This window comes from Antechinus flavipes, chromosome 2 (assembly GCF_016432865.1).
Source record: "Antechinus flavipes isolate AdamAnt ecotype Samford, QLD, Australia chromosome 2, AdamAnt_v2, whole genome shotgun sequence".
Classification (NCBI taxonomy): Eukaryota; Metazoa; Chordata; class Mammalia; order Dasyuromorphia; family Dasyuridae; genus Antechinus; species Antechinus flavipes.
This window is the reverse complement of record NC_067399.1, coordinates 230117527-230144512: the sequence shown is the minus strand read 5'-3', so window position 1 is coordinate 230144512 and position 26986 is coordinate 230117527. Positions and strand designations below refer to the sequence as shown.

General features: G+C 36.0%; 1 protein-coding gene across 4 annotated transcripts in view; it reads left to right on the top strand.

The window, feature by feature from the left end:
- Positions 1–6352: 6352 nt before the first annotated feature.
- Positions 6353–26986, top strand: part of OGDH (oxoglutarate dehydrogenase) — a 92713-nt gene continuing 72079 nt past the window's right edge. For 2 of the 4 annotated variants that reach the window (XM_051976437.1, XM_051976434.1), the window contains exons 1-2: positions 6353–7082; positions 22169–22417. In XM_051976437.1, the coding sequence (XP_051832397.1) occupies positions 22196–22417 (222 nt within the window). In that variant the 5' untranslated portion in view covers positions 6353–7082; positions 22169–22195. The remainder of the gene's footprint in view (positions 7083–22168; positions 22418–26986) is intronic. The other 2 variants (XM_051976436.1, XM_051976435.1) reach the window with 2 other exon arrangements.

The following is a 26986-nucleotide window of genomic DNA, read 5'->3' as shown; positions in this document are numbered from 1 at the left end:
AAAAACAAAAATGCAGATAGTTCACATTCGTTTCCCAGTGTTCTTTCGAAAAGAATGTATTTTTTCTTCACATACACCTCTTTCAAAATCTAGTTTTTCCCAAAACTCAGCTCAAAGGTCATCTTCTACCTAAAGTTTTTCCTAGTCTCTCCTATTAGCAGTGCCTTCTTCCCTCAAAATAATGTAACATTTATATGAAACATTTCTTATATGTACTTTTATATGTATACATTCTCTCTTCTAAAAGAATATAAAACTCCTGTGGACAAGGATTTATTTCACTTTTATAATGATACATTTATGCCTAGGATAATGACGGGCAAATTATAGGTATTAATAAATGCTTGATAATTTATTGATTTACCATTATTCCCACCAGCCTTGCTCTCTTCACTGTTAAAAACTGTTACTGAAATGAAAAAAATATTCCCAAAGTTAGAGTTTAAAAAAAAGATTTTTATCTAACACTGACCTAAAGTTTACTTTACATTTGCTTTGGTTCTTAAAACTATAATTTATCAGATGCCTGAAAAACACAGCTCACATAATTTGGAAATTTGCAAGATATTATTGCACTGAGCCAGAACAAAATTATTCTGGCAAACAACTCAATACTGAACTGGTTTCAGTCTTCTTATGTTCAACTTACTCATCTCAATATATTATGCAATAACACCATGAAAAAGCCATGGGGGGAAATTATTGATGTTCAAGAAATACTCTACTTTTAGCATTACAAGCCATATACTCAATTCTTCTGATGACTCTAAAGTAATTTAGATACTTGTTACTCTGACCAGATCTCTCACTCCTTTAAATTTTTAAGGTATTGTAAAAAACAAAATATCTTACCAAGAACTTCACAAAATCAGAGATGAAAGAAGGAAAGATTTTACATTCTTGCAAGAATGAATGCCTACGTTAATAGACCCATCTTTGAAACTCCAAAGGCAGTATTCTATTTTCTATCCTAAAGGGCAAATCCCTCCCTAGATTCCTCATTAATGTCACAGAAGCATCTTTCATGACATAGACAGTCCCTGCTCCCAAGGTGTTTACTTTCTAGAAGGGGGGAGAGGGAGAGGGAAGATAACAGTGGAGAGACTAAGGTCTCAAAGAACAAAAGATTATTTCCAAATCTCAGGCCACTATGTAGCCCTGATAACAAAAATAAGTCTCTGCCCTCTAGGAACTTATATTCTTTTGGGGGAAGATAAACTCCATGCTTGTTTATTCTTTGAGCTCCTTATGGGTTTCAATTTTCTAATTTAAGTTTCATTTCTCCAATTTAATTTTTCATAACTGTGGAAACCAAATAAATGGCCATCAATTTCTTGCCAGTAACTTTTCTCTAGGTTCAAGTTCACAGTAAATAGTTTGTAGTGCAATTATTAGCAAAATTGGTAGGAAAATAATCAACTGGGAGAAATGCATGATGACATACTGAAGTAATCTCTCATTCTTTGTAGTTCATTGGTGGAAAGAATACTGGAGTTGTTAGTTAAGATGATAGAAAGTAGTATAAACTACTTGGAGCCTTTTGAATTACATTTTTGCACTTTGATGGAAATGATGTGGTTTAAGATGTGAGGTTTGGCACCAAATGATGTGGTTCCAGAACCAACATGTTATAGGTGATACAGACCCTAAATAATGGTAGGCAACAAAAGTTGGGATTCGGTCATGTGAATAAGTCACAATGATCATTCTTTTTGGCAAAAGGATTTCTATAGGGAAGAGATTACAGACAAAATGAAGGGATACAATAGACACCCGGAATGATAAATATAAAAGAGTTGGGAGAGCATAGCAGGGGATTTTAATAATTAATGATGGAAAGGACAAGTTTCCTAGGGGAACGTGCCATTTACCAGAAGAAAGGAAACACCCTATGAGGTTGGTGCATACCCTAAATCCTGAAAGGGACACAGAATCCCAAAAGAGTTAGCTAGCTTTAAAGAGGAGAAGTGGGGTTGAGAAGTATAATGGAGTTAGGAGAGATACCACATGGCATGGAGGGAAGGGTAAGAGGAAAAACACCACAAGACAAGTGCTGTGGTGGACTGACCCAAAGGAAGGCAGCAGCCATGGGATGGTCCTTAGATTTTATAGAGAAAATTTAACCTTAGGGACAAGACTGGGATTTAAGACAGGGCATGGCAAGGTGAGATTGCAGGAAACTTCTACAAAGGGTAGATCTCAGGGATTTGACATAACTTGGATTTCAGATTGGATGACTTCCCTAGAGCGTGGGACTATAAAGGCTTCTCCATGCCTGCCTCAGGGACTGATTTTTATCAATTCCTTGGTTAACCTCATCTAACACTGAAGATCTCTTCAGAGATATCAGATTTCCAATGACTGATACTCAAATTTGCCAGGATAGAAACTTCATTTTATTTATTTACTTAACAGCTAACAAACAGGGAAAGACTAATACATACTAACTGAACTCAAGAGACTGATTAATGAAATTAGCTAAGAAGTTCATATGTTAAGGTACAATGAAAAACTGTAGAGGGGCAGCTAGGTGGTGCAGTGGATAAAATACCAGCCTGAAGTCAGGAGGACCTGAGTTCAAATATGACCTCAGACACTTAACACTTCCTAGCTGTGTGACCCTGGGCAAGTCACTTAACCCGAATTGCCTCAGCTATATATATATAATATAACTAATGGAAGGACTAAAGTATGACTGTCCAGTTAGAAAGTCTAATTGGATTAACTGGCTTTTAAAAAAAAAAGGTTTCTTGATTTATAGTCTGAATTAAGAGTTGGATAGTAATGGATAGTGTCATCAAACTTTATTAGATTGAAGCAAGTATCTAATTCAAAAAGTTCTTGTGAAAATCAATAAGATAATGTAAAAAGTCCTTTGAAAAACTATGAAGCAATATGCAAAAGTTTGCTCTCAATGTTTTTCAAACTTTTTTCTAGACCTTAAGTGGTATAATATAGGACAATCACTCATCTATGACTTCTTCCTTAAGTTCTTTTTTTTTCTTTTTTTGCTGAGGCAATAAGGGTTAAATGACTTGCCCAGGGTCACACAGTTGGAAGTGTTATGTGTCTGGAATCAGATTTGAACTCAGGTCCTCCTGACTTCAGGGCTGGTGCTCTATCCACTGTTCCACGAAGAAACCCTATTTTTCTTTAAGTTTTATAGAGTTGCCCAGGACACAAAAATTTAGTGACTGCTCAGGGTCAGTAAATGTTAATATCTTGCAATACCAGGTTGCTCCAGTAACTACATAATACTCAGTAGAACTACTTCAGGCAAACCTAATCATGGTACTAAGGTACTTATAATGTTGGCCCCAGGGGAATTACAACCTGTATGACTTTGGGCAAATCATATAATGATGGGCCATACTTTTCTCATTTATAAAATAAGTACATTATTTAACAGTCTCTAAAATGCTTTTGGGTTTTTCTCCAGCTGTCTCAGTGACTCTTAAGATAGTAAAGCACTTTGGTCTTTGTTTTTATCTTTTTCTGTGTAGGTAGGGGAGGGATATCAAAAAATGAGGGTAATTCTCATAGGCGTTTAAGATTACAGGGTGCAGTCAGACTTCCCCTGTACCAGAACACCAAAATGTTTAGGTTACTCACAAAAATGATGGGTATGAAATGATACTCCCCAAAGTATATATGGGGTAATGTTACAAAGGGCTAGGGTCATGAATTGTCTCAAAAGAATTTGTAAGTTTAAATATCCTCCAAATCAAGGGACAAAGATTTTATTACCAGCTAAAATCTGGCTAAATTCCAAGAGAAGTTAGTGGACTAACTCCAAAAAGGGGTTTTGGAGAAGGGGAGGGAATTATGTCATTAACTGGTGGGTTAACTTTAAAAGGGATTTAGCACCCTAAAATGAGTTAGTTATAACAAATAGAAAGACACTATGAGGCAGAAGTATGCCATCAGTTGGTGAATCAACCCTAAAAAGGAATTCACAGGTATTTATAGTATGAAGAGATCTTTTATAGGAGAAATATAACCTTGGGAGGTTTGATTTCATAACTTTACTTGAGAGGTCCACCCTAGGGTAGCACAGTAATAAAGTCCACTTAAACAAAACAGATACTTAAAGCAACTGCTCCTATCAAGTGTTCCTCCTGGCTTGCTTCAGGGAACAGGTAGGCTTCCAGCTTCTTTGCTATAATTCAAGCTAAGTTTCCCTGGTACCTGAGACTTGAGGGTTTGATTTAGCCCCCTCAAACTCACTTGAAACAAAAGAAAAATAGGATTATATATTTAGAATGGCAAGTGACCATTTTATATTCCTTACTCTCCTTCTTAGAATCAGATTCCTAGAAGAGATTCAATTGTTAAATTTTCAGTTAGCAAATTCTACAAATTAGGACTTAATTTCTTATTCTGTTGATTGTTTATGTTGGGATATAAGGTTATGGAAACATCAAACGCCAATAATACATTGGAGTCTAAGGTTGGTGTTGTGGGATGTGTCAAAAGAATTTATAGACTTTGACCTCCAAATTAAGAGGCAAAGATATTATAACTAGCTGGCTTAAGTTTCAAAAGTTTAGTCATTAACAAGGGAAAGGAGTAGAGCTAAATTCCCTACTGGAACTCAGAGTTAAGGGAAAAGAACCCCATTAGCTACCAAAGACCAATATATTTCCACAATTGTTAGTATCTATTCCACTGTAATTGTTTTTAATCTTTTGTTTTTATTTTTCTGAATTAGTGTTATTTACTCCCAGTTGAATGTAAGTTGCTAGAAGGCGATTTTTCTTTTGATCTCTCCTACTTTACACTTATAAGTTTGTTGAATGAATGAATCCAGTAAATTTTCAGATGAAACTGAGGCCCAGAGAGATTAATTGACTTTTCCAAGGTCACATGGTAAATAAATAGAACAGTCAGAATCTGAACCCATGTTTTTTGATTTCAGATCTTAACATTTACATAGATCTTTACATAGATGAAACTGGCTTATAATATAAAGCAACACAGAATCAGATGTCAAAATATATGATGGAGCCAATTATAGTAGTGTGGAAAGACAAGAGTCTTTTAAAATAAAATATAAAAAATAAAATAGTATTTTTTTCCAAATACATGCAAAAGTACAATTAATCTTTGCAAAAGTTTGTGTTTCAAATTTTTCTCCCTCTCTAGAACAAAAGGGAAAAAACACAAGAAAAAAAAAAGCAAGCAAATAACAAAAGGTAAAAATTCTATGCTTTGATCCACATTCAGTCTCTATAATTCTCTCTGATGTGGATGACACTTTCCATCACAAAAAAGACAAGGGATATGAAATCTGTCAGACAAATGTCTGTCATTTATCAAACTGTGCTTATCTGTATTGCAATTTAAGTTTTTTAAAAAACAAAGTTATTGATTTTCTGCATCTCTGTCCCCTCCTATTTCATTTTCTTTTACCAGTTTCCTGTCTGCTGTTTCTACTACCATCACTTCATGCCTCAGAGATTCAGTTCCTCGTTTATAAAAATGAAACTAAACAAAAGATATTTAAGTTCTTGTCTACCTCTAAGATTCTATGAGTCATTTGAATTTTTTTGATTTCTTTGGCTTCTGCAGCTGCAATGATTTCATTCTCTTCCCTCCCAACTCTCCAATTTTGTTGTATTGTTTTCCCTCTTTAGACTTTTTGAGGGCAGGGTTGTCTTTTTTTTTTTTTTTTTTTTAAATAATCCCAGAGTTTAGCACTGGCTAGAATTATTGAATTATTGAGGCTTTGTGAAGGGGATATAGCTTATGATTCAAAATACTCATAATGCTTTCCTGGTAGACCATATTCTTCCTTGGCTATTTTCCACATTCAGGGCAGCTAGATTGCACAGTGGTTAGAATCAGGAAAACCTGAATTCAAATCTGACCTCAGACACTTAATGCGTTTTCATTCAACCCTTGGTTTTCTCAGTTTCCTCATCTGTAAAATGAGTTGAAGAAAGAAATGGCAAACTACTTTAGTACGTTTGTTGAGAAAATCTCAAATGGGGTCACAGAGTTGGGGACTGAATAATAAAGTTTTTTTTAAATAGCACACACAAATTGAATGACCTAGAGTCACACAACTAATGAATGCCCCAAGAATAATTTGAATCCATAATTTCCTGAGTTAAAAATCCAGCTGTCTAGCCCACTACACCAAGACACCTCTGTAATGGTTTATATGTCACGAATCTCTTTGGCATTACGGTAAAGCCTATAGACCCCTTCTAGGAATAAAGTTTGTATATGCATAAAATAAAATACAAGAATTACAAAGGAAAGCAGTTATATTAAAATGGTATATACCATAACACACACAAAACCCTTCAGAACCCCCGTTAAAGAGGTTGCTGCTAAATGTATTTATTCCTATTATCTCACGAAAGAATTAATGTTTCACGAATCAAGCAACTAGTAAATGCTTGTTGAATTTAATCGACTAAGGAATTATTTCATCCTCAAGAAGGTTTCCTGCTATCAGCAACCCTTGCAGTCAACGTCAAAGTAGGTCCCCACCCGGCAGGGCAGGGCTGGGCAGGGTACAAGGAACTATGACTAAGCACTGTATGGCCCGTGCTGAGAGTTGAGAACCCACACGAGCTGGGGCCTCCAGTTGCTTCCCCACTTCGCTCCATCTTTTCTGCCACTTTCTCCCGTTTGCAAGAGTCTGGTACTCGCCCTTCCAATATCATAACATTCCATGGGCTCCAGATGTCTCAGAGGTGCTGGATACTGTGACGTCACACACTCGGGCAGAGCCGTCTCAATCCCTAAAGGGTACCTGTGAGGTTAGGCCTCGCAGGCTATTGCAGGCCCTAAAAAAGTACGCCTTAAGGAGGAAGGCCCTCCGGAGAGGCAGCTGACCGTTTTCAAGCCCAGGGAGTCTAGAGCTCAGGGGTGGGGCGAAAGGGTGACGGAAGAAGGAGGAAAATCTAGGGCCAAGGGGCGGTGCTTCGGTTCTTTCGGGTTGAGGGGCGGGCCAGGCTGCGTAGTGACGTTACACGCCGGGGCGGGCGGGGGCGGGGCGAAGGCACTGGTGTTGCTGAGAGTGGGGGAGTTGGTACCTCATTCCCGGGTGGAGCCGGAGCTGGAGACAGGTAATTCCTCTGCTCTTTCTGTTTACCAGGAACTGGGCTTGGACCAGGACTGAGACTTTTGCCCTACGGGCTATTGAGGCCGGGCAGCCGCGACCAAAAAGCATGGACATCGTGTCCTTGCAGCCGCCGCCCGGGTGACTTGGCCTGCGGACTGGAGGGGGAGGGGGTTTGGAATTGGGGGCGGGAAGATAAAACGGGGTAGGGAGGAGAGTCGGAGTCATAGTGAGGCGGAGGGAGGACGGGTGGGAATGGGAGAATTCTGAAAGACTACCTTTGGAGCCAATGGGAAAGGCCGAAGCGGTTTGCGGGCGGAGATTGGCGGCTGCCGGCGCGCGCTTCAGATCTTGCGCGGGCGCGGCGAGGCTTCTGATTGGTCACTTGGGATAAGGGGGTGGGGTTATTTCGGCGGGCGGATGTGAGGGAACTAGTTGCTGCCTCCTCTCCCTTGACCTTGTGGGTCAAGGGGAGAGCGTCACGTGGGCAGAGGAGTGGAGGTGATCTTGTCCGGACACTGTTTGTCCCTTCCTTCTTTCAGTCTAGTGTCCGGGCTCCTCCACGCGCACCCCCTCCTTCCCGGTCACGCCCTACAGATCTTTCCAAAGCGCTGCCTCCTTCGGGGTGGAACCGCACCTCCCTAGTGCCGGGAGATCCGCCCCATCCCACCCGGGAGTCCCGCCCACCTTGCTGTCTAGCCCGGCTTGTTAGAGCAGCCGGCTGGGCCAGGCTGGTTCCTTGTAGCTGCCTTCGGATCCTGTTTGTGCCTGTGTCTGGCAAAGCAGAAGTTCTCTAGTGGAACCTGCGCCTCGGATATGCGTTTTCTCCCGGACCTTCAGCTCCTTAGATTTCGGTGCTTGGGAGGAGGGGAAGCAGGGGTCTGGACGAGGCTGGAGTCATATTTTTATAACCTTACAGTTACTCGTTTAAAGCCCATTAATTCTTCAAAGGATCAGATTCATTAAGGACTTTATTTCCTGACCTCTCCTCCCTGACCTTAACCCTCAGCATATTGCTCTTTAATTTTCTTTTAAGTTGTTAGGATGTTACCACTTTCCAAGCTTTTGGGGATGAAAAAACTAGTAGTTATAAAGGACTTTTGAACTAGGGTATAAAGTTTTAACAGCCCCCTGGACTGAGTGGCTCCTTTTCATGAAGCCTATGAATTCTAGCAAAAATATCCTTATGACAGAGCAACAAAATTTTATGAAGTTGACCTTTCAAACAAGGCTATGATGTAATGAAAAGACTTATGATTTTGAAAAGAGAGGATCTAGTTTTGAATCCAGACCCTTCCAACCTGCTACCTATGTGTGACCTTAGAAAAAGATTTCACTTTTCCTTATTTTCTTGAAAGGTCAGGTGATGGCCTCCAAGTACTCTTCCAATCTTCATCTCTGATCCTAAAGGAAGAAGGGAAAGTGACCTTTCCTAGATTCTCTAATCTATGACTTGACAATTCTTCTAACTTCCTATTCCCTACTTATTAAAAGTCCCATAAATTTCCACTTTTCAGAACTTTTACTAAAGCATTTTAAAATAAAGAATAGGAAAGTAAAGTGAATTGTCAGAGGTCGAATTAGGGAATATACAGGAAAGCTAACCATGGCTCCAAGACCATATTGATGAAACTTTTTTTCTTTCAAAAGAAAGCAGTTTTGCCAAACACCTATTTGGTATTCCAGTCCATTTTTTTCTGACCATATTTTCTCTCCATTTCCTTTTGCCAACTTTCTGTCTCAAACTGAGTAAACCTCATCTTATTGCACTAGGCCATAAGAGGTGATATCACGGAAGGAACTTCCATAGTGCTGGCTTCATCTATCTTTATATTATATATTTATATTATAGCCACTTTTACAGTTTGTTGATTAGGCTTTCTTTGACCTCTGCAGCCATAATAACTTTAAGTAAAACTGAGTATCCTGGTCTCAGGCAATTAGCATTTATTTGAAGTTGCTTGTGTTCTGAAGATTAATTAGCTGGGAATTGCAGAGAATTTATTTAGCTTTTCCACAATCACAGACTGTTTTCCCAGTGTTGGGGTTAAGCCTATGTATCCCAGGATGCCCTTTGCTCTTTGTCAGCCTACTTGGTTGCCCAATTTTTTGGATCCTCTTTTAGAGGATTTGATTTATCTGGTAACTGACACATTATTCATATCTGCTTAGTTTTTTTTGAATCAGAGGCAGGTGGATAGCTGAGCAGGAATCAAAAAAAAAAAAAAATCAGTGAATATTTATTAAATACCTGTCATGTGCCACGCTTTATTCGAAGCTGTAGGGCTACAAAGAGGCAAGCAACAGACAGCCCTTAAGGAGCTAACAGTCTAAAAAAAAAATAGGCTATGGGAAGTTCCCCATCCTGTACTTAGCCATTATTGATAGCTAAATGTATCCTTTTTAAATAAGATTTTTTTGATTTTTCCAACATGATGTGTAGTGGAATGTACCACTACATTAAAACTCATAGAATTGGGATTTAAATCTGGGTTCTCTTACTTAGGACCTGTGTGACCTTGGTTAAATTACTTCTGAGGGAGGTAGATTTAGATGTTTTTTGATGTCCTTCCAACTCTAAAACAGAAGTTAGAGGTAGAGGAGATTTTAGAGGCCGTCTAGTACAACTGTCTCTCTTTCCAGATAAGAATTAGCCCCATGTCAAAGCTAGTGAGTGACAGGGGCAGAATTTAAACTTGTTCCAGCTCTGTACATACTGTCTCCATGTGAAGTCAAATTGTAATGCTAGCCTCTTCTGAATTCTTAAAGTACTTTTTACAAAATGCATAGTATTGTTGTTTGTGCCTATATATTATTTCTCTTCCATTAGTTTATAAATGTTTTGAGGATAGGGAACAAATTTAATTGTCTATATCTCCAGCATTTTTATATATAGTAGTTGCTCATTGAGTAAAGGAACAAATGCATATGACTCCTAAATTTATATTTCTAGTTACCAATAAGCTGCTTTTTGGATATTTCCATTTGGATGTTTTGTTATCTCTTCCAGTGTTCAGCATGTCTGAAATAGCATTCCTTATTTTTTAAAAGTCCTTTATTAATTGTTTTATTTTTTTTCTGGTTATACTGTATGTTAACTTTTTTTTTTTGGCTGAGTCAGTTGGGGTTAAGTGACTTACCCAGGATCACACAGCCAGAAAGTATTAAGTATCGGAGGTCAAATTTGAACTCAGGTCCTCTGGACTTCAGGGCTGGTGCTCTACTCATTGCACCACCTAGCTGCCTCTGCATGTTACCATTTCTTTATAATATATATACATATATGTATAATATGTGATATAATATAAATGTTACACATTTCTTTATGAATTAAGCATTCCTTATTTTGTTCCCATACTAAGTTCTACTTTTTTATACCCATCAATGATGGGATAATTCTTAAGAGTCACTCAGGAACAAAACCTGAATCATTTTGAATCATTCCTCTCAAGAAGCAGCCTTATGGTGTTAGATAGAGATCTGAACCTAGAATTAGGTGGACTTGTTCAAATCCAGCTTTGGACATTTTCAAGGTATACTATCCTGGGCCAAGTCACTTCACTTCTGTTTTAGTTTTCACACCCCCATAATGGGAATAATGTTTACCTCCCAGAGTTGTTTTTTAGCTAAAATGAAGTTATTTGTTAAGTGCTTTGCAAACTTCAAGAATGCTTTGTATAATGATATCATTCCCTTGTCCCTGATAGCCATTAAGTTATTAAATCCTGTTGAATTTTTCCTAATTTTTCTTTTTATATGTCTTTATTTTTTTCCATTATCACCATTTAAGTTTGGATCTCATTGCCTTTACACGTGGACTATTATAATAATTTCTTGGCTTCTCTATCTGGATCATACATAGATCATAAGATTTGGAGCTGGAAGAAATCTTAAAGATCATTTACTTCCACCCCTTCATTTAATTAAAAAGGAATTTGAGGGGCAGCTAGGTGGCACAGTGAATAGGGCAAGTCACTTAACCCCAATTGCCTCAGCAAAAAAAAGCCAAAAAAAAAAAGGAACTTGAAACCCAGAGGTTTTAAATCCCTCTTTCCCAAGACCACATAGGTTTTTGAATCCAAATTTTTAACCTTGTTTTTTGAATCCAAATCCGGAGCTCTTTATAATATATCACTGTTGGCAGTAAGGGAGGCCTCCCTATCTGTAGTTCCTTCCTCTTCCATTGAGTCTTATACACTTGGCACCAAAATATACTAAAATTCCAAATTTATCATTTACTTCTGCTCAGGTACCTTAGGTGCATTTCCATAAGACTTTGTCTTTGTTTGTCATTGGAGGCCCCAAACCCATCAAAATAACAAACTTTAGCCCCCCACCCTTTTCCAATATGAACTTTTTGTTATAGTCAGGCTATATTTCTCACTGCCTCCAGGACATATTTTGGCATTTCTTTCTTAATACTTTTGATCACAGTATTTCTCCTAACAAAGATCATCCCACTTTCTTTTCCTATCCTTTCTTCAAGGGCTAGCTCAAGACCTACATCTTCTATAAAGTTTTTCCCTTTTTGAACCAACTTAGATTCTGTTATTTTCCTGCCCTGCATAAAGACAAAACTTCATTTGATTTTGATTTTCAATTTGGTTGCAGACTGAAAACTATTAGCCTTAAATCTTTAACCTCATAAATAGGAGGTGTCCTAAAAATGCTGAACCTGAGTATCTGTTGTATATGCCACACATAATCATATCAGTGGGGAAGCAGGATGTAACCTGGTGGATTATAAATTACACATATACATTGATAGAGGGAGATTTGGGGAGTTCCCCATATTAACAAAATGACTGGGTTTGTCAAAAGGTCTATCTAATGTATCTACCATTCCTGTGATTTCTTTGGTACAAGGAACTCCTAGGGGAAAAAACAACTGCACCAATGCAAGTTTGAACCTTCTCTATAACTTACTCTGATTAAATTATTTGCTGATGGTCATAGCCAGAGAGTTTTAAGCTCTCCTTCCACTACAGTATACTACTGTGCGTGCGTGTGTGTGCACACACTTTTATTCATTTTCAAGTGGCTTTTTTAATTCAACAAACATTTGAGTGTTGACATCTGTAAACCAATGATTGTGCCAGGTGCATCTAGAAAGAAACAAAGTGGCATGCACCAATAGAGTACAAAGTAGAAGTTGATTTGTGAGTCCCTATTGCTTTGTGAGGGAGTGAGAGAGAGCCCTTCTGGCTAGATTAGTTTGGGCTAGGCCATAAAATGGATGGATAGGATGGTAACAAGTGACAAAGAAAGAAGGATGGCATAAGTAGGTAAGCATAAATGAAATCAAAGAGATAGGAAATTAGGGATCTGTAGAGGGAAGGACCAACAATCTTGTTTAGTTGGAATTTGGGTAACAATGGAACTAGTGTGAGGTAAGGCTGGAAAGTTGGAGTTGGTCAACTTGCTTGCCAGGTATGTCTTCTCAGGAAAGAACACAAACTGTTTCATACTTCTACAGATCTCAACATAAGACTTTGTGTATGTTGTTGAATTCTTTCAATTATATAGTGCTACTTAATTATGTGTTAGTTGGCGTAGTTTTTATTTAAAGCTATAGTTTATACTCTTCTACAGCATCAGTATTTTATAATGTGGTTTATGTTAGGTATTTATTGAAGCCCCAAGCTCAAGCTTAATCAGGAAGACTCAAGTGCCCCAAACCAGATTAAAATATCTTTGAAAAATGTATAACAAAATAAGTAAAACTATAATAAATACAGTAGAGATAATAAGATAGTTTGTGGTTTTCTAAGTCAGTATGCTTTGGGGATATTTTTTTCTATTTGGCTGTGACACCACTGCTTTATCACATTGACTCAATATAATGCTAGATTCAAATCCTCAGGGGGAAAAAAAACCATTTCATAGAATCTTAGATCCAAATGAATGTAGAAATTTCATCCTTATGTATCCTAAGGAGTGATTCCCTTCCACTCACCCCATTCCTTTTGTTTGTTTTTCCTTTTGGTTTTGGCCTCTTTCATGTCTTTTCTGTTGAAGTTAAATCTGAGAGGAAGTTTTTGGACTGTTTAGATTCCTGTTCCTAGACCATTTTGATTGACAGAGGATTTAGCTCCTTTAAGTTGTACTATCTTCCTCCTTTCCTTTCTCAGAGCTTTTTCATAACATCTTTTATGACATGATAAATGTGATTTCCAAATAGCTTTCCCCTAAATTGTACTGTTAAACAAAACAGAACCCTCAATTCTGGAAGATGCCATGAATTTCATACTTTGCTGTAGTAAGAGGGTGAGAGATTTGATTTTTTAAGTTAATTGTTATGTAAAAAGTAATTTGAAAATCATTTGATCCAACCTGCTGTTACAAAGTTAGGATAAACATAATTTCCAAAATGTGAGACAAACATAATAAACCACACGTTATTCCTGTTAATTAGATAATGTAGAAAATCTTTGTATCTAATCTAATATCTTGGCTTAAAAAAATTCTTTAATATCAGAATCATCTGTCAGTTTAGGATTGTAGACAACAGGATTCCTATGAAGGACTAGAGACAGAGAATTAGAACAAAATTCTTCATTAAGACTCGTTTAATTGGCTCTATAATTAATTTTGGCAATGGAAATTGCCATTTCAGCTTTTGGGGTCTTAGTGGCTACATCTATAAGATGATGGGGCAGAGAGAGCAATTAGATCATCTCTAATGGCCCAGGTCTAAAATTCTGTGACCTCTGATTTGGGTATGTTTGAACTTGGACGGTCGGATTTTTAGATCAACAAGGATAGGTACCTTTGACTTTTTCCTAGTCCAATCCCACCATGTGACAGGTAAAGGAAAGTTCAGAAAAGTTACAAGACTATTAAAGATGGAATTTGAACCCAGATCTTCAAACCACAGTTAAGAATTTGATAAATACTAAAATTCCCTTGCAAAGGTAATTGACAACATTCTGGCCTTTGTGCATTAGACTCTTAGTTTTCATTTATGTGTCATTTTTTAAAGAATCCACTTTAGCATTACTAGTAGGTTATTGGATACAAGTCTCTTCTGCAGTAAGTATTATAAATGTGTTTCCCACAAAGATCTTAGTTTTTTAAGTTAAATTAGCTAATTAGAATCTAGTTAGTATCCCTTATTGGAGGACTGGAAATTGCTTAGCTAATTTCATGAGAGGTATTTGGGGTGTGTGTGTGTGTGTGTGTGTGTGTGTGTGTGTGTGTGTGTTTATTAGTCTATGTATGACTAAAGAAGGGAAAAGAATAAGCATTTATTAAACAACTACATTGTGCTAAGCCCTTTACAAATATTATTTCATTTCATCCTTACAACAGCCCTATCAGATAGGTGCTATTATCATAATCTTTATTTTATTTAAGATGGAGAAGTCTGAGGCAGACAAGGTTATATGACTTGCTCAAGGTCACACAAGCTAGTTTAAGTATTGGAAAGTGCTTACCTATCACTTCGCCTGGTACATAATAGGCATCTAATAAATGTTAATTGATATATTGATTTTAACTCAGGACTTCCTGAGTATAGATCCAGCTTCTTATCTACTGTACTAATGAGTTTCAGTGAGACACAAATAATAAAGTCCCAGATGGTGACATTATTTGATTTCCAAATGCATATTTCCACTGGGCTGGAACTGATAGAAACCTAATTTATATACATTATGACTTCAGGTGTTACAAATGCCAATCCACGCCTAGTGGAGGTTGACATGTGTGAAAATATAAAAGCAGGGGATGTCTTGAGTCAAGAGAGACCTGAATTTAATTGAATTAATTGAGAGAATACATTGATAATTCCCCTAGACTCTAATAGCAATAAGTTGCTGGAGAACTAGGGAATTCGTCTTCAGAAACTCCTGCCTTAATTAGTTCAGGCACTGCTGTGCTTCAGTCTCCTATCACCTCAAGGCCAGCCATATCTCATTTGAATCTCTGGCTCAAAGTGCACAGAGAAAAGGCAAAAACTCCTATTTTCTGTTTCTCTTCCAAGAAAATTTCTTTGAAATTGTAAATGTAAAAACATTAGAATAATAGTTTCCCAGGTTTCTGGGCGGGTTGGGAGGGAAATATTACTTGAATAAAAGAGGTAGGAGAAAGGTATGAGAATGCTAGAGGCATCTATCTACACCCAAAGAGATGACTGTGGAAACTCAGTGTGAATCACAACATATCATTTTCACTCTTTTTTGTTGTTGTTGTTTATTGTTGCAAAATGTTTGTTGCATTTGTTTTCTTTCATTTTTTCCCTTTTTGATCTGATTTTTCTTGTGCAGCATGATAACTGTATAAATATGTATATGTATATTGGATTTAACATGTGTTGTTATCTAGAGTGGGAGAAATGGAAAATTTGGAACACAAGGTTTTGCAAGGATCAATGTTGAAAAATTACCCATGCATATATGTTTTGAAGATAAAAAGCTTTAATAAAATTTTAATAATATAAATGATCTCCAGTACATAGAACTGTGTCAGAAACATGGTAAAAGATTAATAAATGCTTGTTGATTAATTGGGGGAGAAAAATGCTACAGGTAGACTAGAAATATTCAAATTTTCAAGTAGGAGAAAAAAAGTAGAACAAATTACAAACAAGTAAATTAGAATGAATTGCTAAACTTAAGGTTTGTAAAATACTTCTAGAGGCAATGTAATAAGACTAGTTAGTGGATAGAATATTGGGTCTGGAATCAGGAAAATATGACTTCAACTACTGCTTGTCAACACTTCCTAGCTATATGACTTCTAATTTGTATGCATTTTTTAGACCTTGATTTGTATAAGTTTCCATATAACCTAAAATAGTTTTCTAGTTGAGATCACAAATACTTCATCTTTTCTTTTACTTTTTTTCCTAAAAAAGAAAGTGTTATTACTAGGGCAATTATATCATGGATTTGTGAAATACATGTCATGGCCAAATAATTTTCCTTTTTTGATAGAAGATTTCAGCAGGGCAATTAATAAAGTTTCGTGATATTCTTATGGACAGAGTAGAGACATGTCAGTAGTATAATTGAGTAGATCTACAATTAGTTGCATCACCATAACCTAAGATTTTTGATTAATGCATTATTGTCAGTCTGGAGCAAGGTCCTTGGTGCTTTGTCTGTAGCTTCTCCTTTGTCTTGCCTTATTGTATCCAACATTTTAATTAAGATATTAGTTGAAAACATTCTAGTCATTGTAGATATCTCATAGTTAAGCATGGCTAAAATGTTGCATACTGGGGGTAAAAACACCTAAAATGACTCTAAGTTAGAATGATGAACCAGAGCCAACAAAATAAAATTCAGTCAATGTAAATGTAAATCTGACCTTACATTTAATGAATTCTTTCAGAATAGGGTGGAGTAAACCTGGTTTGATAACAGTTCTTTTGAAAGATACTTAAGAGTTTTCACTGACCATAAATTCATTATAACATATTAATATATTCTTAGGTTGCCCCTTTCCTTTTTTTTTTTTTTTTTCTTTTGGAGAAGACTAGTAATTTAAGAGGTTTGGTAAAGAAACTCCTTGACCAATGCATACTAGCAGGCCTTTAATTTGTGGTCTTAAGACAGTTGCTTTTGGCTTTTGGAGTTGGGGTTGGGTTTGGGGGCTTGAGGTTTCAGTGACTTGCCCAAGATCATACAGCTGAGATGTATCATATATGTGGGACTTAAACTCTGAGCCTTCTGATTCTGAGGCCAACCTGCTCTTTAGTAGGCTATGTTTCCTCTCCAGGTTAAACAGCCCAAGTTTATAGATCTGACAGTGAGAGGCTATTTTATGTTACTAAGTCTTATTTACTACAGGTTAGGATTGGCCAAACTCCTTTACAAGCACCCACAGAATAAGGAAGTACAGGGGCAGCTAGATGGTGCAGTGGATAGAGCACCAGCCTTGAAGTCTGGAGGAACTGAGTTCAAATCAGATCTCAGACACTTAATACTTTCTAGCTGTGTGACCCTGGGCAAATCACTTAACCCCTCAGCAAAAAATAATAATAATAATAATAAGGCAGTGCAGAGAGTTGGCTTCAGAATCAGAAGACCTTGTGATCTAAACCCCAGTTCTACCATTCAATGCTTCCTTCTTATGTGATCTTGGGCACCTCACTTAATGGGCCTCAGTTCTCTTATTTGATGACCTCTTGAGATTCCTTCTAATTTTAAATCCATGAGGGAACCAAGTTTCTGATATCACATTAGTAGATATCATAAGTAGGAGCCTAATCCAGATTTTTCCAGAGGCATTTTTTCCACTCTGTCACACTGCACCTCTCGCTAGGAATATGATGTCCAGATTGCTGGAAATAGTACTAGACCTTAGTTGTAGGTGGAAAATTGTTTCTAATTATGTAGCTACTTAAAATGGGACATTTATAGACTATATCCAAGCAAAAAATAACTAAAATAGGGTGGGTAAAGTTCTGAAGGCCTTGCTGTTTGAGTAATTTGGACTATATGATGTAGAAAAATTTAGTAAAGGGAATGGATTTCTCTCTTCAGATATTTGGAATGGAATGGAAATCTATTTACTTTTTATGTCTCCAAAGGACAGAACCAGGACCAGGAGAAATTAACTAGAACAAGAAGAGAGTTAGGCTGCCTTTTTCTCATTGATAGTGGTATTAATGGGGAGAAACTGAATCATACCTATTAAGAATGTGGTGTAGAAGTGGTAGCAGAACTTATACATTAAGTTTGGGATTTCATCATAAAATCATATATTTAGAACAGGAAAAACCCAAGTTATCTAGTCCATTCCATTTTACACATAGGACAACCCAGGGCCAGCCAAGTTAAGTGACAAGCCTGCATTTATACTTAGGTACTGGATCTGCACTTTAAGCCAAGATCATGCTCAATTAGATTAGACAAAAATCTTTTCCAGCACTGAGTGAATGTGATTATTGTTTTTGTAAAATATAGAGTAATATAAGCAAAGAAATTCTCACCAACCCTGATTTATATTCAGCTTACATTTCTTGAATCTTTAAAGGTATCAAGTGTATGTTAAACAGCTTTGAGATCTTTAAAGTTGAAGTGAAGAGATATTTTCATTTTAACATCACAAAAAGTTCTGTGCAGTTTTTTAAATTACCTTTTTAGAATTTTCTTAATGAAAAATGTTGAACCATACAGTAAGAACCATATGGATGACTACTAAATGGAAATTGAAGTTGACCTCTTTACTAAAGTGATTTGTCAGGTGGCAGTGTAGTGATATGCTGAACTGGCATTTTAGAGGATATAAACTGGGTTAGTGTTTTCTTAATAGCTCACCCATTATCAGTTATCAGTGGGTAGCTTTTGTGGATATTATCTTCCACATCATTAACATGATATTTAGAGAGAGCCTACATACTTTGGGCATTTCAGACTGGAAGGAATTAGTTTTAGATGTGTGCATGGAAGGCACATTTTAAAAATTCTTGGCCTCTTCTGTTAGACAAATCTTTAAAGGTATATAGATAGTAATACTAAATTTGTTTTTAGTTAGTCTTTCTTTAGTGGAAAACATTTTAAGATACCAGTTGAAAACATGTTTGGAAAAATATTCAGAATTGTTCCTGTTTGATCATATGTTTTGTTTTTCCTAATTTGTTAAATATTATTTTATTGATATCTTTTGTTTCCCATTTTGCGTGGAGTAGGGGGGCAGGTTAATAAAACTAACCAATACCAGTCAATGCTGAGAATATCTGTTCATACCACATTCATAGTCCTCCACTTCAAAGAAGGAAGCTATTTTTCTCTATGCCAAGCTTGATCATTATAATTCCATATTTGCTTTGTAATTTAAATCTGGATTGAATGCTGCATTTTTATAAATCCAATTGATATCCATAAGAACTATATGTTCCAGATTTGAGATTTATCTTATGTTTGTATACTTATAAGCAAAGTTGCAACTTTTGTGTCTTTATGGTAACTAAGTTTTCACATAGTTTCATATGACATTCACTGAATTCATGATCATTTTGTATCATTAGCTCTCTTTCCTTGATAAGATACTATCTTTCCTTGATGACTAAAACTCTTAAACCTTCATTCCTCTCAATGTGCATTCTAGCAGTTTGGAGAGCATAAAGAAAATCATATACATGTTAACTTGGCTTAGATTTTAAAATAAGAACTTTGTACTAGTGAATAGAAGACTACCAAAGCTATCTTTGTATCTCCCTTGTTTTAGATGGAGGAAATAATCATACTGCTGTATTTCTTTGATTAAGTTGATGCCTGATTTTTTCTGACCTTCTTTTGAGTGTCATTTTCCTCATTTATAAAATTAGGATAATAATTGCACTTACCTTCCAAGATTGTGGTAAGTTTGAAATAAGATATTTGTGCACCACTTTGCAATCCTTGAATGCCAGCTGCTATTTTGATTATCATTATTATTACTACCATGTTTAGTAACAAGTCTATATTTACATAACCCTTTAAAAGTTTACAAAGTCTTTTATGTACAATAGGGTGGTGAGATAATTATAAATATTATTCCCATTTTATAGCTGAGAGAATTGAGTCTGGAAGGGAGTAAGTAATAATATTATCTTAGTTATTTAAGTGTTGTACCCTGTAGTTGAACACTGATCTCTAGACCTCAGGTGCAGTGTCCTTTTTACGGCAGTGATGATTCAAAACCTTTGCAGTACTCTTTTTCTCTGAAATGCCCTTCTCCTATACAAAAGTCTAGTCATTCCAGCCAGCTCAATTCCTATCTCTTCCATTAAGGGCTTTTAAGATTGTCTCCAGTCCTCACTGATATTCTTCTAAAATGGCAACACTTCATGTTTGTTTCTTGCATTGTCACGTAACTATTTTTTTGTGTACCACACATCTTGTCCCAGCATTTTCTCTTATCTACACCTCCTGGCTTCCTTCAAATCCCAGCTAATACCTCACCTTTCTTAAAGGAAGCCTTTCCCAAACCTTCTTAATTCTGATATCTTCCCTCTATTGTTTATTTCCAGTTTATTTATTTATTTTTTAGTATATAGTTGTTTTCATGTTGTTATTAGCTTATAAACGCCTTGAGGACAAGGACTCTGGTTTTCTTTGTTTCTCCATTGCTTGACACAGTACTTCATGTAATTAATGTTTATTGACTCTGTGATAATCTGGGTTAACATTCTAGAATTGAGCAAACAAAACATTAACTCTTTACTCCTGGAGTTAAATGAAGAACTTTCTCCCTTCCATTGATACTTTAGTAGAATGAGTGCTAACCCACCAATCACTTCTATCACTAGACCAATCTTAATCACCAATTATTGGACCTTTAGGTGGGGAAGACAATGATATAAACCAGTGTTTTTCTTTTCTTTTTCCTAAGGCAATTGGGGTTAAGTGACTTGCTCAGGGTCACACAGCTAGAAAGTATTATAAAGTGTCTGAGATCGGATTTGAACTCAGGTCCTCTTCACTTCAGGGCCAGCCCTCTATCCACTGTATCATCTAGTTGCTCTGTTTTTCTTTATAAAGATTTGGTACTACCCTTAATCCATTTCCCTGAGAAAAAGTCTTTTGATCCAATGAGGTTTTCTTGGGATTTTGAAAAGGGCTTTGGAGGAAAACATTTTAAAGAAACTAAAAAGGGTTTTAATATTCTCCCATATTAACCAGTGAAATAATTGCTGTCATGATCCGATTTTTCAGGTCCTTTATGAATTCGCTTGAAAACCATCAATGCTACCAGAATTTAGCTTTCCTTGTCTTGAGCTTCTCTGCCTTTTAAACCCTATTTTGCCCTATATACTTCACCAAGGGACCCAAACCATAAGTTTTTCCCTTTCCTTTGTAATTATATGTGAGACTGATTTTTTTTGTACGAGTAGTGGATTTGCTTCTTAAAATGTGGCTGTGTCATCCATTTGAAATCTGTATATACAAATTCTTGTTTAAAAAACTAAAATATTAAAAAATCAATATAGTAAAACATTGATAAAAAGCACAAACGTATATATTATCTCTCTAGAGCATTAATATGGTGCCTTCTACACAGTAGACTCTCAAAATGTGTTATTTTGATTTGACTTAATCATTTATTTTGCTCTTCATTTTGTCCAGTGTGCCAAATGCAGACTAAACACTACTACTGAAGGTAATGCTGGGTTTAAGGTTTTATTTCTGTCGTGTTTTATTTCAACCTTGGGTGTCTAAAATATCCAATGAAACAATTTTTGAAATGATCATATGTAAAGCAATATATTTCAAATTATTCTTTATCTTTTGTCTTTCCATATTCCTTTATAGTCTTCCTGTTTGTATTTTTTAATGTACAAAAGTGTTTCACTGATATACTACAATATGTTCAGTCATTTTCCAGTATTACCATAACTTTGGATTCTTTTCCCCTTTTTTTTTTGGTATTACATCTATACAGGCAATTTTGGAGACCATCATTTTTCTCCTGAATAACCAAAGTAATATTTAAAGGAACTGTAATTTCCTGATGATAATGTAATTTCTCTTCTGTGGTTTAATAGATGGTTTTTTGAGATTTGTGTGGTTAGCCTGTAGATCTTTCTCAGCTTAGTTATGCTGATCCTTGAATGTGTGTGTGTGTGTGTGTGTGTGCGCACGCACATGCGTGCATGTGCATGACCAACCGATAGTTATCAGTCATCAATCAAGAATTAGTTATTAAGCCTCTACCATGTGTTAAACTGAGAATACAGAGACAAAAATGAAATGCCCTCTGCCCTTAAAAGATTCATTCGATGAAGTTAAGAATTATCAATTTGGCACTTAGGTAGTATACTAGATAGAGCACTGGATTTGAAGTCAGAAAGACCTGTGTTCAAATGTGGCTTCAAACATTTACCAGATGTTTGATCCAGAGCAGTTTGCTTATCCTTTGTATATTCATGTGAAGCTTTTTGTAAATCACAGAGCACTGTGTAAATTTCAGCAATTATTATTGTGTGCTCTTGGCATAGCCTTCAAGCACCCAGGCTCATCTTTACAACCTGAGGTAGGTAGAGATTAAGAGAAGGACCTCTGATAAAACCAAGTTAGTAGAATTTAAAGTCTAAAAATATGTATTTCCCCCTTGTTCCAGTTGTCTTGTTGCTTAAATATTATTTTATTCCTATTTCAACAGGAGCTCGTGTGAGGCTTCAGGACAAAAATGTTTCATTTACGGACTTGTGCTGCTAAATTGAGGCCATTGACGGCCTCACAGACTGTTAAGACACTTTCACAAAACAGGCCAGCAGCAGCTAGGACGTTTCAACAAATTAGGTGCTATGGTGCACCTGTGGCTGCTGAGCCCTTTTTGAGTGGGACTAGTTCAAATTATGTGGAGGAAATGTACTATGCTTGGTTGGAAAACCCCAAAAGTGTACATAAGGTAAGAAAGAGCACCCAGCATCGACTTTTCTTCGTCATATCAGATATACTGATTTGAACAATTCAGTTATTGGTTTCAGGTAAGTGCATTTATTTAAAGGAGTCACAAAATAGAAGGCAGCATGGAAGTCTTGCACCATTCAATTCTTGTACATCAGACAACAAACTTGGATCCTTCAACATCTGGATGAACAAAAATGGGCATCCCCTGGAGGCCTGGCTGAAGTCAAATGAGCTTTGGAAGTACTAAAGCCTTGGAATATTCAACTTTGAAAACTCAGATTTATCAGCGAAGAATACAAGAAAGTGCTTCTACTTCTACTTCTACTTCTTAGGATTTGCTGTTGGGGTGGTATGTCATAAAAAGAAGGCAAATAAGGGAATATTCATGGAGGCCTTTTTTCCCTAGTACTAAGAACATGTGCATTTTCATATTTTTAAGAATCTCCTTATAATCAATTAAATAATTATTATGTGCTATTAGTCACACAAAGAGAAAAATGAAGGAAACAGATCTTACTCTTAAGGGAATTTATGTTTTAATGGGAAACAATATGTACACATAAAACTATGTAACAAGCAAATAATTTCAAGAAGAAGCATTAACAAGTGGGAAGATCTGTGTTTGCATTCTTGTAATAGAAATCTGAAGGTTACATTTTAAGTTCTTCCAATGGTGGGGATTTAAATTTACATTTAATGACCATTTCTTAGGTTTTAAGTGAATGTAAATTTGTAGACGGGACAAATGGGAGGAAATTATGAAAGTAAACAGTATTTCTGATTTCATAATGGAATTATATAAATACAATTACATATATTTATAATACTTATAATTTTCAATATATTTATACAATGTGTATTTTTTTTATAAATGCAAATTAAAGAGGCATTGCATAGTGAATAGCAAGCCTGTCTTGGAGTAAGGAAGACATGGGTTCAAATTCTGCCTCTGACACATATTAGTTTTGTGACCTTTGGCAGGTAACTTAACCTCTCATAGCTTTGGGCAGCTCTCTACCTAGATGTTATAGAGAAGATACTTTTCTTTCCTCAATCTCACATTCACCTTGGACTAGTGGGCATATTCTACATATTGAAGTTTTCCTGTTCTTTAAAAATGGATGTGCCAAAATGCCTAGGAATAGCTGCCCAGTAGTATTGGGATCTGCTCTTGTTAGGATTTCCATCTTTTTCATGGGGCAGTAGTAGGGTTAAGAGCCATGTATACATACTTTCATGGCAACTATCATAAAACTTTTACATCTAGAGGTTTGAGGCTCTAGTTCCAGGATTCAGAATGCTTTAAAATAATCTGCTCTGCTTATCTAAAATAATCTGATAAATGTTTCAAATTGCCAGAAGTGACATATCACATAAATAGCACATTTATACTCACAGTGTACTCTCAAGCAATTTGAAGAACATAAAGATTTAACAAACTTGGCTAGGATTTTAAAGTAAGAACTTTGTATTAGTAAGTAGAAAATTACCTGTAGCCACCAGTCTCCTTTGAAAAAAGTGGATTTTAGATCACTTCAAATGAGATGAAGTAGTTTTGCTCAGTTTATAAACAAATCACCCGCCTAGGAAAAAAAAAAAAAAACCTTGTAAAAATATTTATCTCAAGCTTCATCATCTTACAAAAGTATATACAAAGTTTTTTGGTGGGGAAGGGGAAGCAGAATATTTTGTGATTTTCTGTTATGAACTTTGGTTTCAATTTAGGGTCTGAATTAGGGTTCAATAGGTTCCCTTGACCTATTCTCATAAGAGATGAAGATATGAAATTAGAACACTTAAGAACTTTTCAGAGCCATGATTTTGGAATAATTTTCTGCACAATGATGCTTTCATGTAAAAAAAGATTTTTAAGCCATAACTCACATTTTTAAAAAACTTGAAACATTTTGCTGGCTTTCTTCTGATATTTATATTTTCCAGTAATCCTTCCTTCCTCTTCTAAGAGAGCCATCCCTTAGAATAAAAAAGAAGAGGTAAAGATTGAAGGTTAATAGTATGTAACATATAGCTTATGTGGATAATAATTATTATTATAATCAAATCTAGCATTTACATAGTGCTTTGTGGGAGGGTAATTCTGAACCTAGTACCCAAATTCAAGTCTGTGAAAAGCAAAACTGAACTTTGAAAAGTCAGATTTATTAGTCAAGTTTATCAGGTTTATTAGATAAGGAAAGGACCGTAGTACTTGTAGAGTCAGGTAATCAGTAAATCTTTGATATTTGGCAGTATATAATATTGATAAAATTTCTAAGATACTTAAGGTGAAATATGTAAAGCACATCTAGAGATAACTTAAAAAGACTCAATATTTGCGTTTACATGAGCATACATACACAGATAATCTGAATTTAAACTTAATGGGATTTTTTTTCTCTACCAAGAGCCAAAATGAGCAGTTGATTGAGAGCCAGCTGGTGTGAATGATTTATTAAATGGATTTTATTTTTGCTTTTTGAAGGAAGCAAATTATTTTGAGACTGTGAATAAAGTGTTCATATGTCATGCTCATTTTGAAAGCACATTTCTTCATGAGCATTGTAAGTTGACAATTCAATTGGTAATCTTGATAGCCTTTTAAATATGTAGATATTTTTTATGTTCATCTGGTTTTCACTAATCTGGAAATGTAAGCTGTCCAGTAATGCCTTGTTGGCTTGAAACTGAACTGCCTGATTTTGTTTTTATTTTTGTTTTTTTCTTTTAAGAATTCTTATTTTGAACTTGCTTTGCATTTTCAGGGGGTAATTGTAGGGAAGAACAGAGGTCCTATGGGTTTGAACAACCAAATGAGCTTTCTGTGGGAAACAACCAAATGAGCTTTTTGGGGAAGTTAGCCCTTTAAAGCCTCAGACTCCAAAAATGTTTTAAAAGTCAGGGAATAGGAGAGGAATAGGAGTCACTGCTATTAGGATAGCCCTAACATGGATTAAAAACAGAATAATTGGTTCGTTTGATTTTATGTCCCTATCCTGCTCCATGTGACAAGAAATTTAGAGATTTGCTGTGGTCTTCAGTTAACTAGACCAGCAATTTAATTATTAAATTCTCCTTTACAAGGTAGTGTGCTAAGTATTGGAGTTATAAAGGCTAAAAAATGGCAGTCCCTGTCCTCAGAAATTTATTCTATAATAGGCAAAATAATGTTTGATGGGAACCAAAAGAGAAAGAGATTCAGATAAAAGTGCTTTAGGAAAAGTGGAGGTAAAGGATAATGCTTTCGAATAAAGAATTCTCAGGGAAGGTTTCATGGAAAAGATAACACCTGAACTATAAGTACATAGTGGAAGGTAGAATGATGGGACTTTGCAGGTACTTGTCACCAGAAGTCAGCATTTCATCTCCCATAAAATAAAGGATTGAGGTTTGAGCCTCAACCCTCTTGCCACCTCCTATGATGGGACTTTCATGATTTCCTCTTCATGTTTAATGCTTACATCCAACTCAGATTGCCTTGTATTATCTTTGGGTACCCTTGAGGGCAGGGGCTTGTTTGTTGGTTTTACTTTTAAATCCATAGGACCGAAGTTAAGGAAAGGCTTTTTAAAGATAAGGGAGGGAACTAGTAATTAGAAAGAAAATAAAGATGATTAAAGAAATCAATGAAGATTCCAGGATTGTGTCAGGAGTAATGTTGAGATAGAATGAAGAGGTATAAGTGCAAAGATTGAACGAAAAAGGATAAAAAGCCACTTTGGTAGTTTTTTTTTTTTTTTTAATAACTCATTTACTAAGTTCTAATCCTGCAGAAGTGCAGGGGTTTTTCTAAATGTTTGATTCTTTAAAAACATATATATAATATATAAATGGAGGGGACCATATTTAGAACCTTTGAGGCTTGAGGGTAGGAGGAGATTTGCAAAGCTCTGAAATCTTTTTTTTTCCTGCCCATTTCACTACTTTCGGTTAAATTAGATTAGATGATGAGGTACTTTGGATCATACTTTTTCCCCTTTGGCTTCCATCTCTTTGCTTTCCTGATTCTTTTATGTTTTCTCGTTATTTTGTGATTTTTCCTTTCTGTCTTGTTTGCTCGTTTCCATTTTGTGCTTTTCTTTTTATTCCTGTTCTTATTGAGTTAATTTAGTGCTTTTCTTTTTCTTGTCTACGACTCTTACTATCTCTTGCTTATTGTCTAAAAGTGCCATAAATACTTTAATAAGCATCATTTTACTGTACAATATGTGGACATGGAAAAAATATTTTAAACTAGTTTAGCAACAGCATGTATAAAAATAGGTCCTCAAGGCTTACTAATTCATTACTTGTTGGTCAACCTGTTAATGATGAACCCTCCTGTTCTTTAGCTAGACTGATTGGTTCTTAGACAAGTACACAGTCTGAAAGCACCCTGAAAAGTCTGTCTTGTTTTTCTCTCCTGGCATACCCTTTCAAAACTCACAGTCAACTCTATCATTACGGTAAGGTATCTAAGCAGGTGGTATGAAAAATTGCAATGGATGGAGTAAGTTTGACAGAATTGCCTAAGTTTTAGGTGATCAGCTATTCTAAACCTAGGATATGTACTTCTCTTTCATGTTCATAA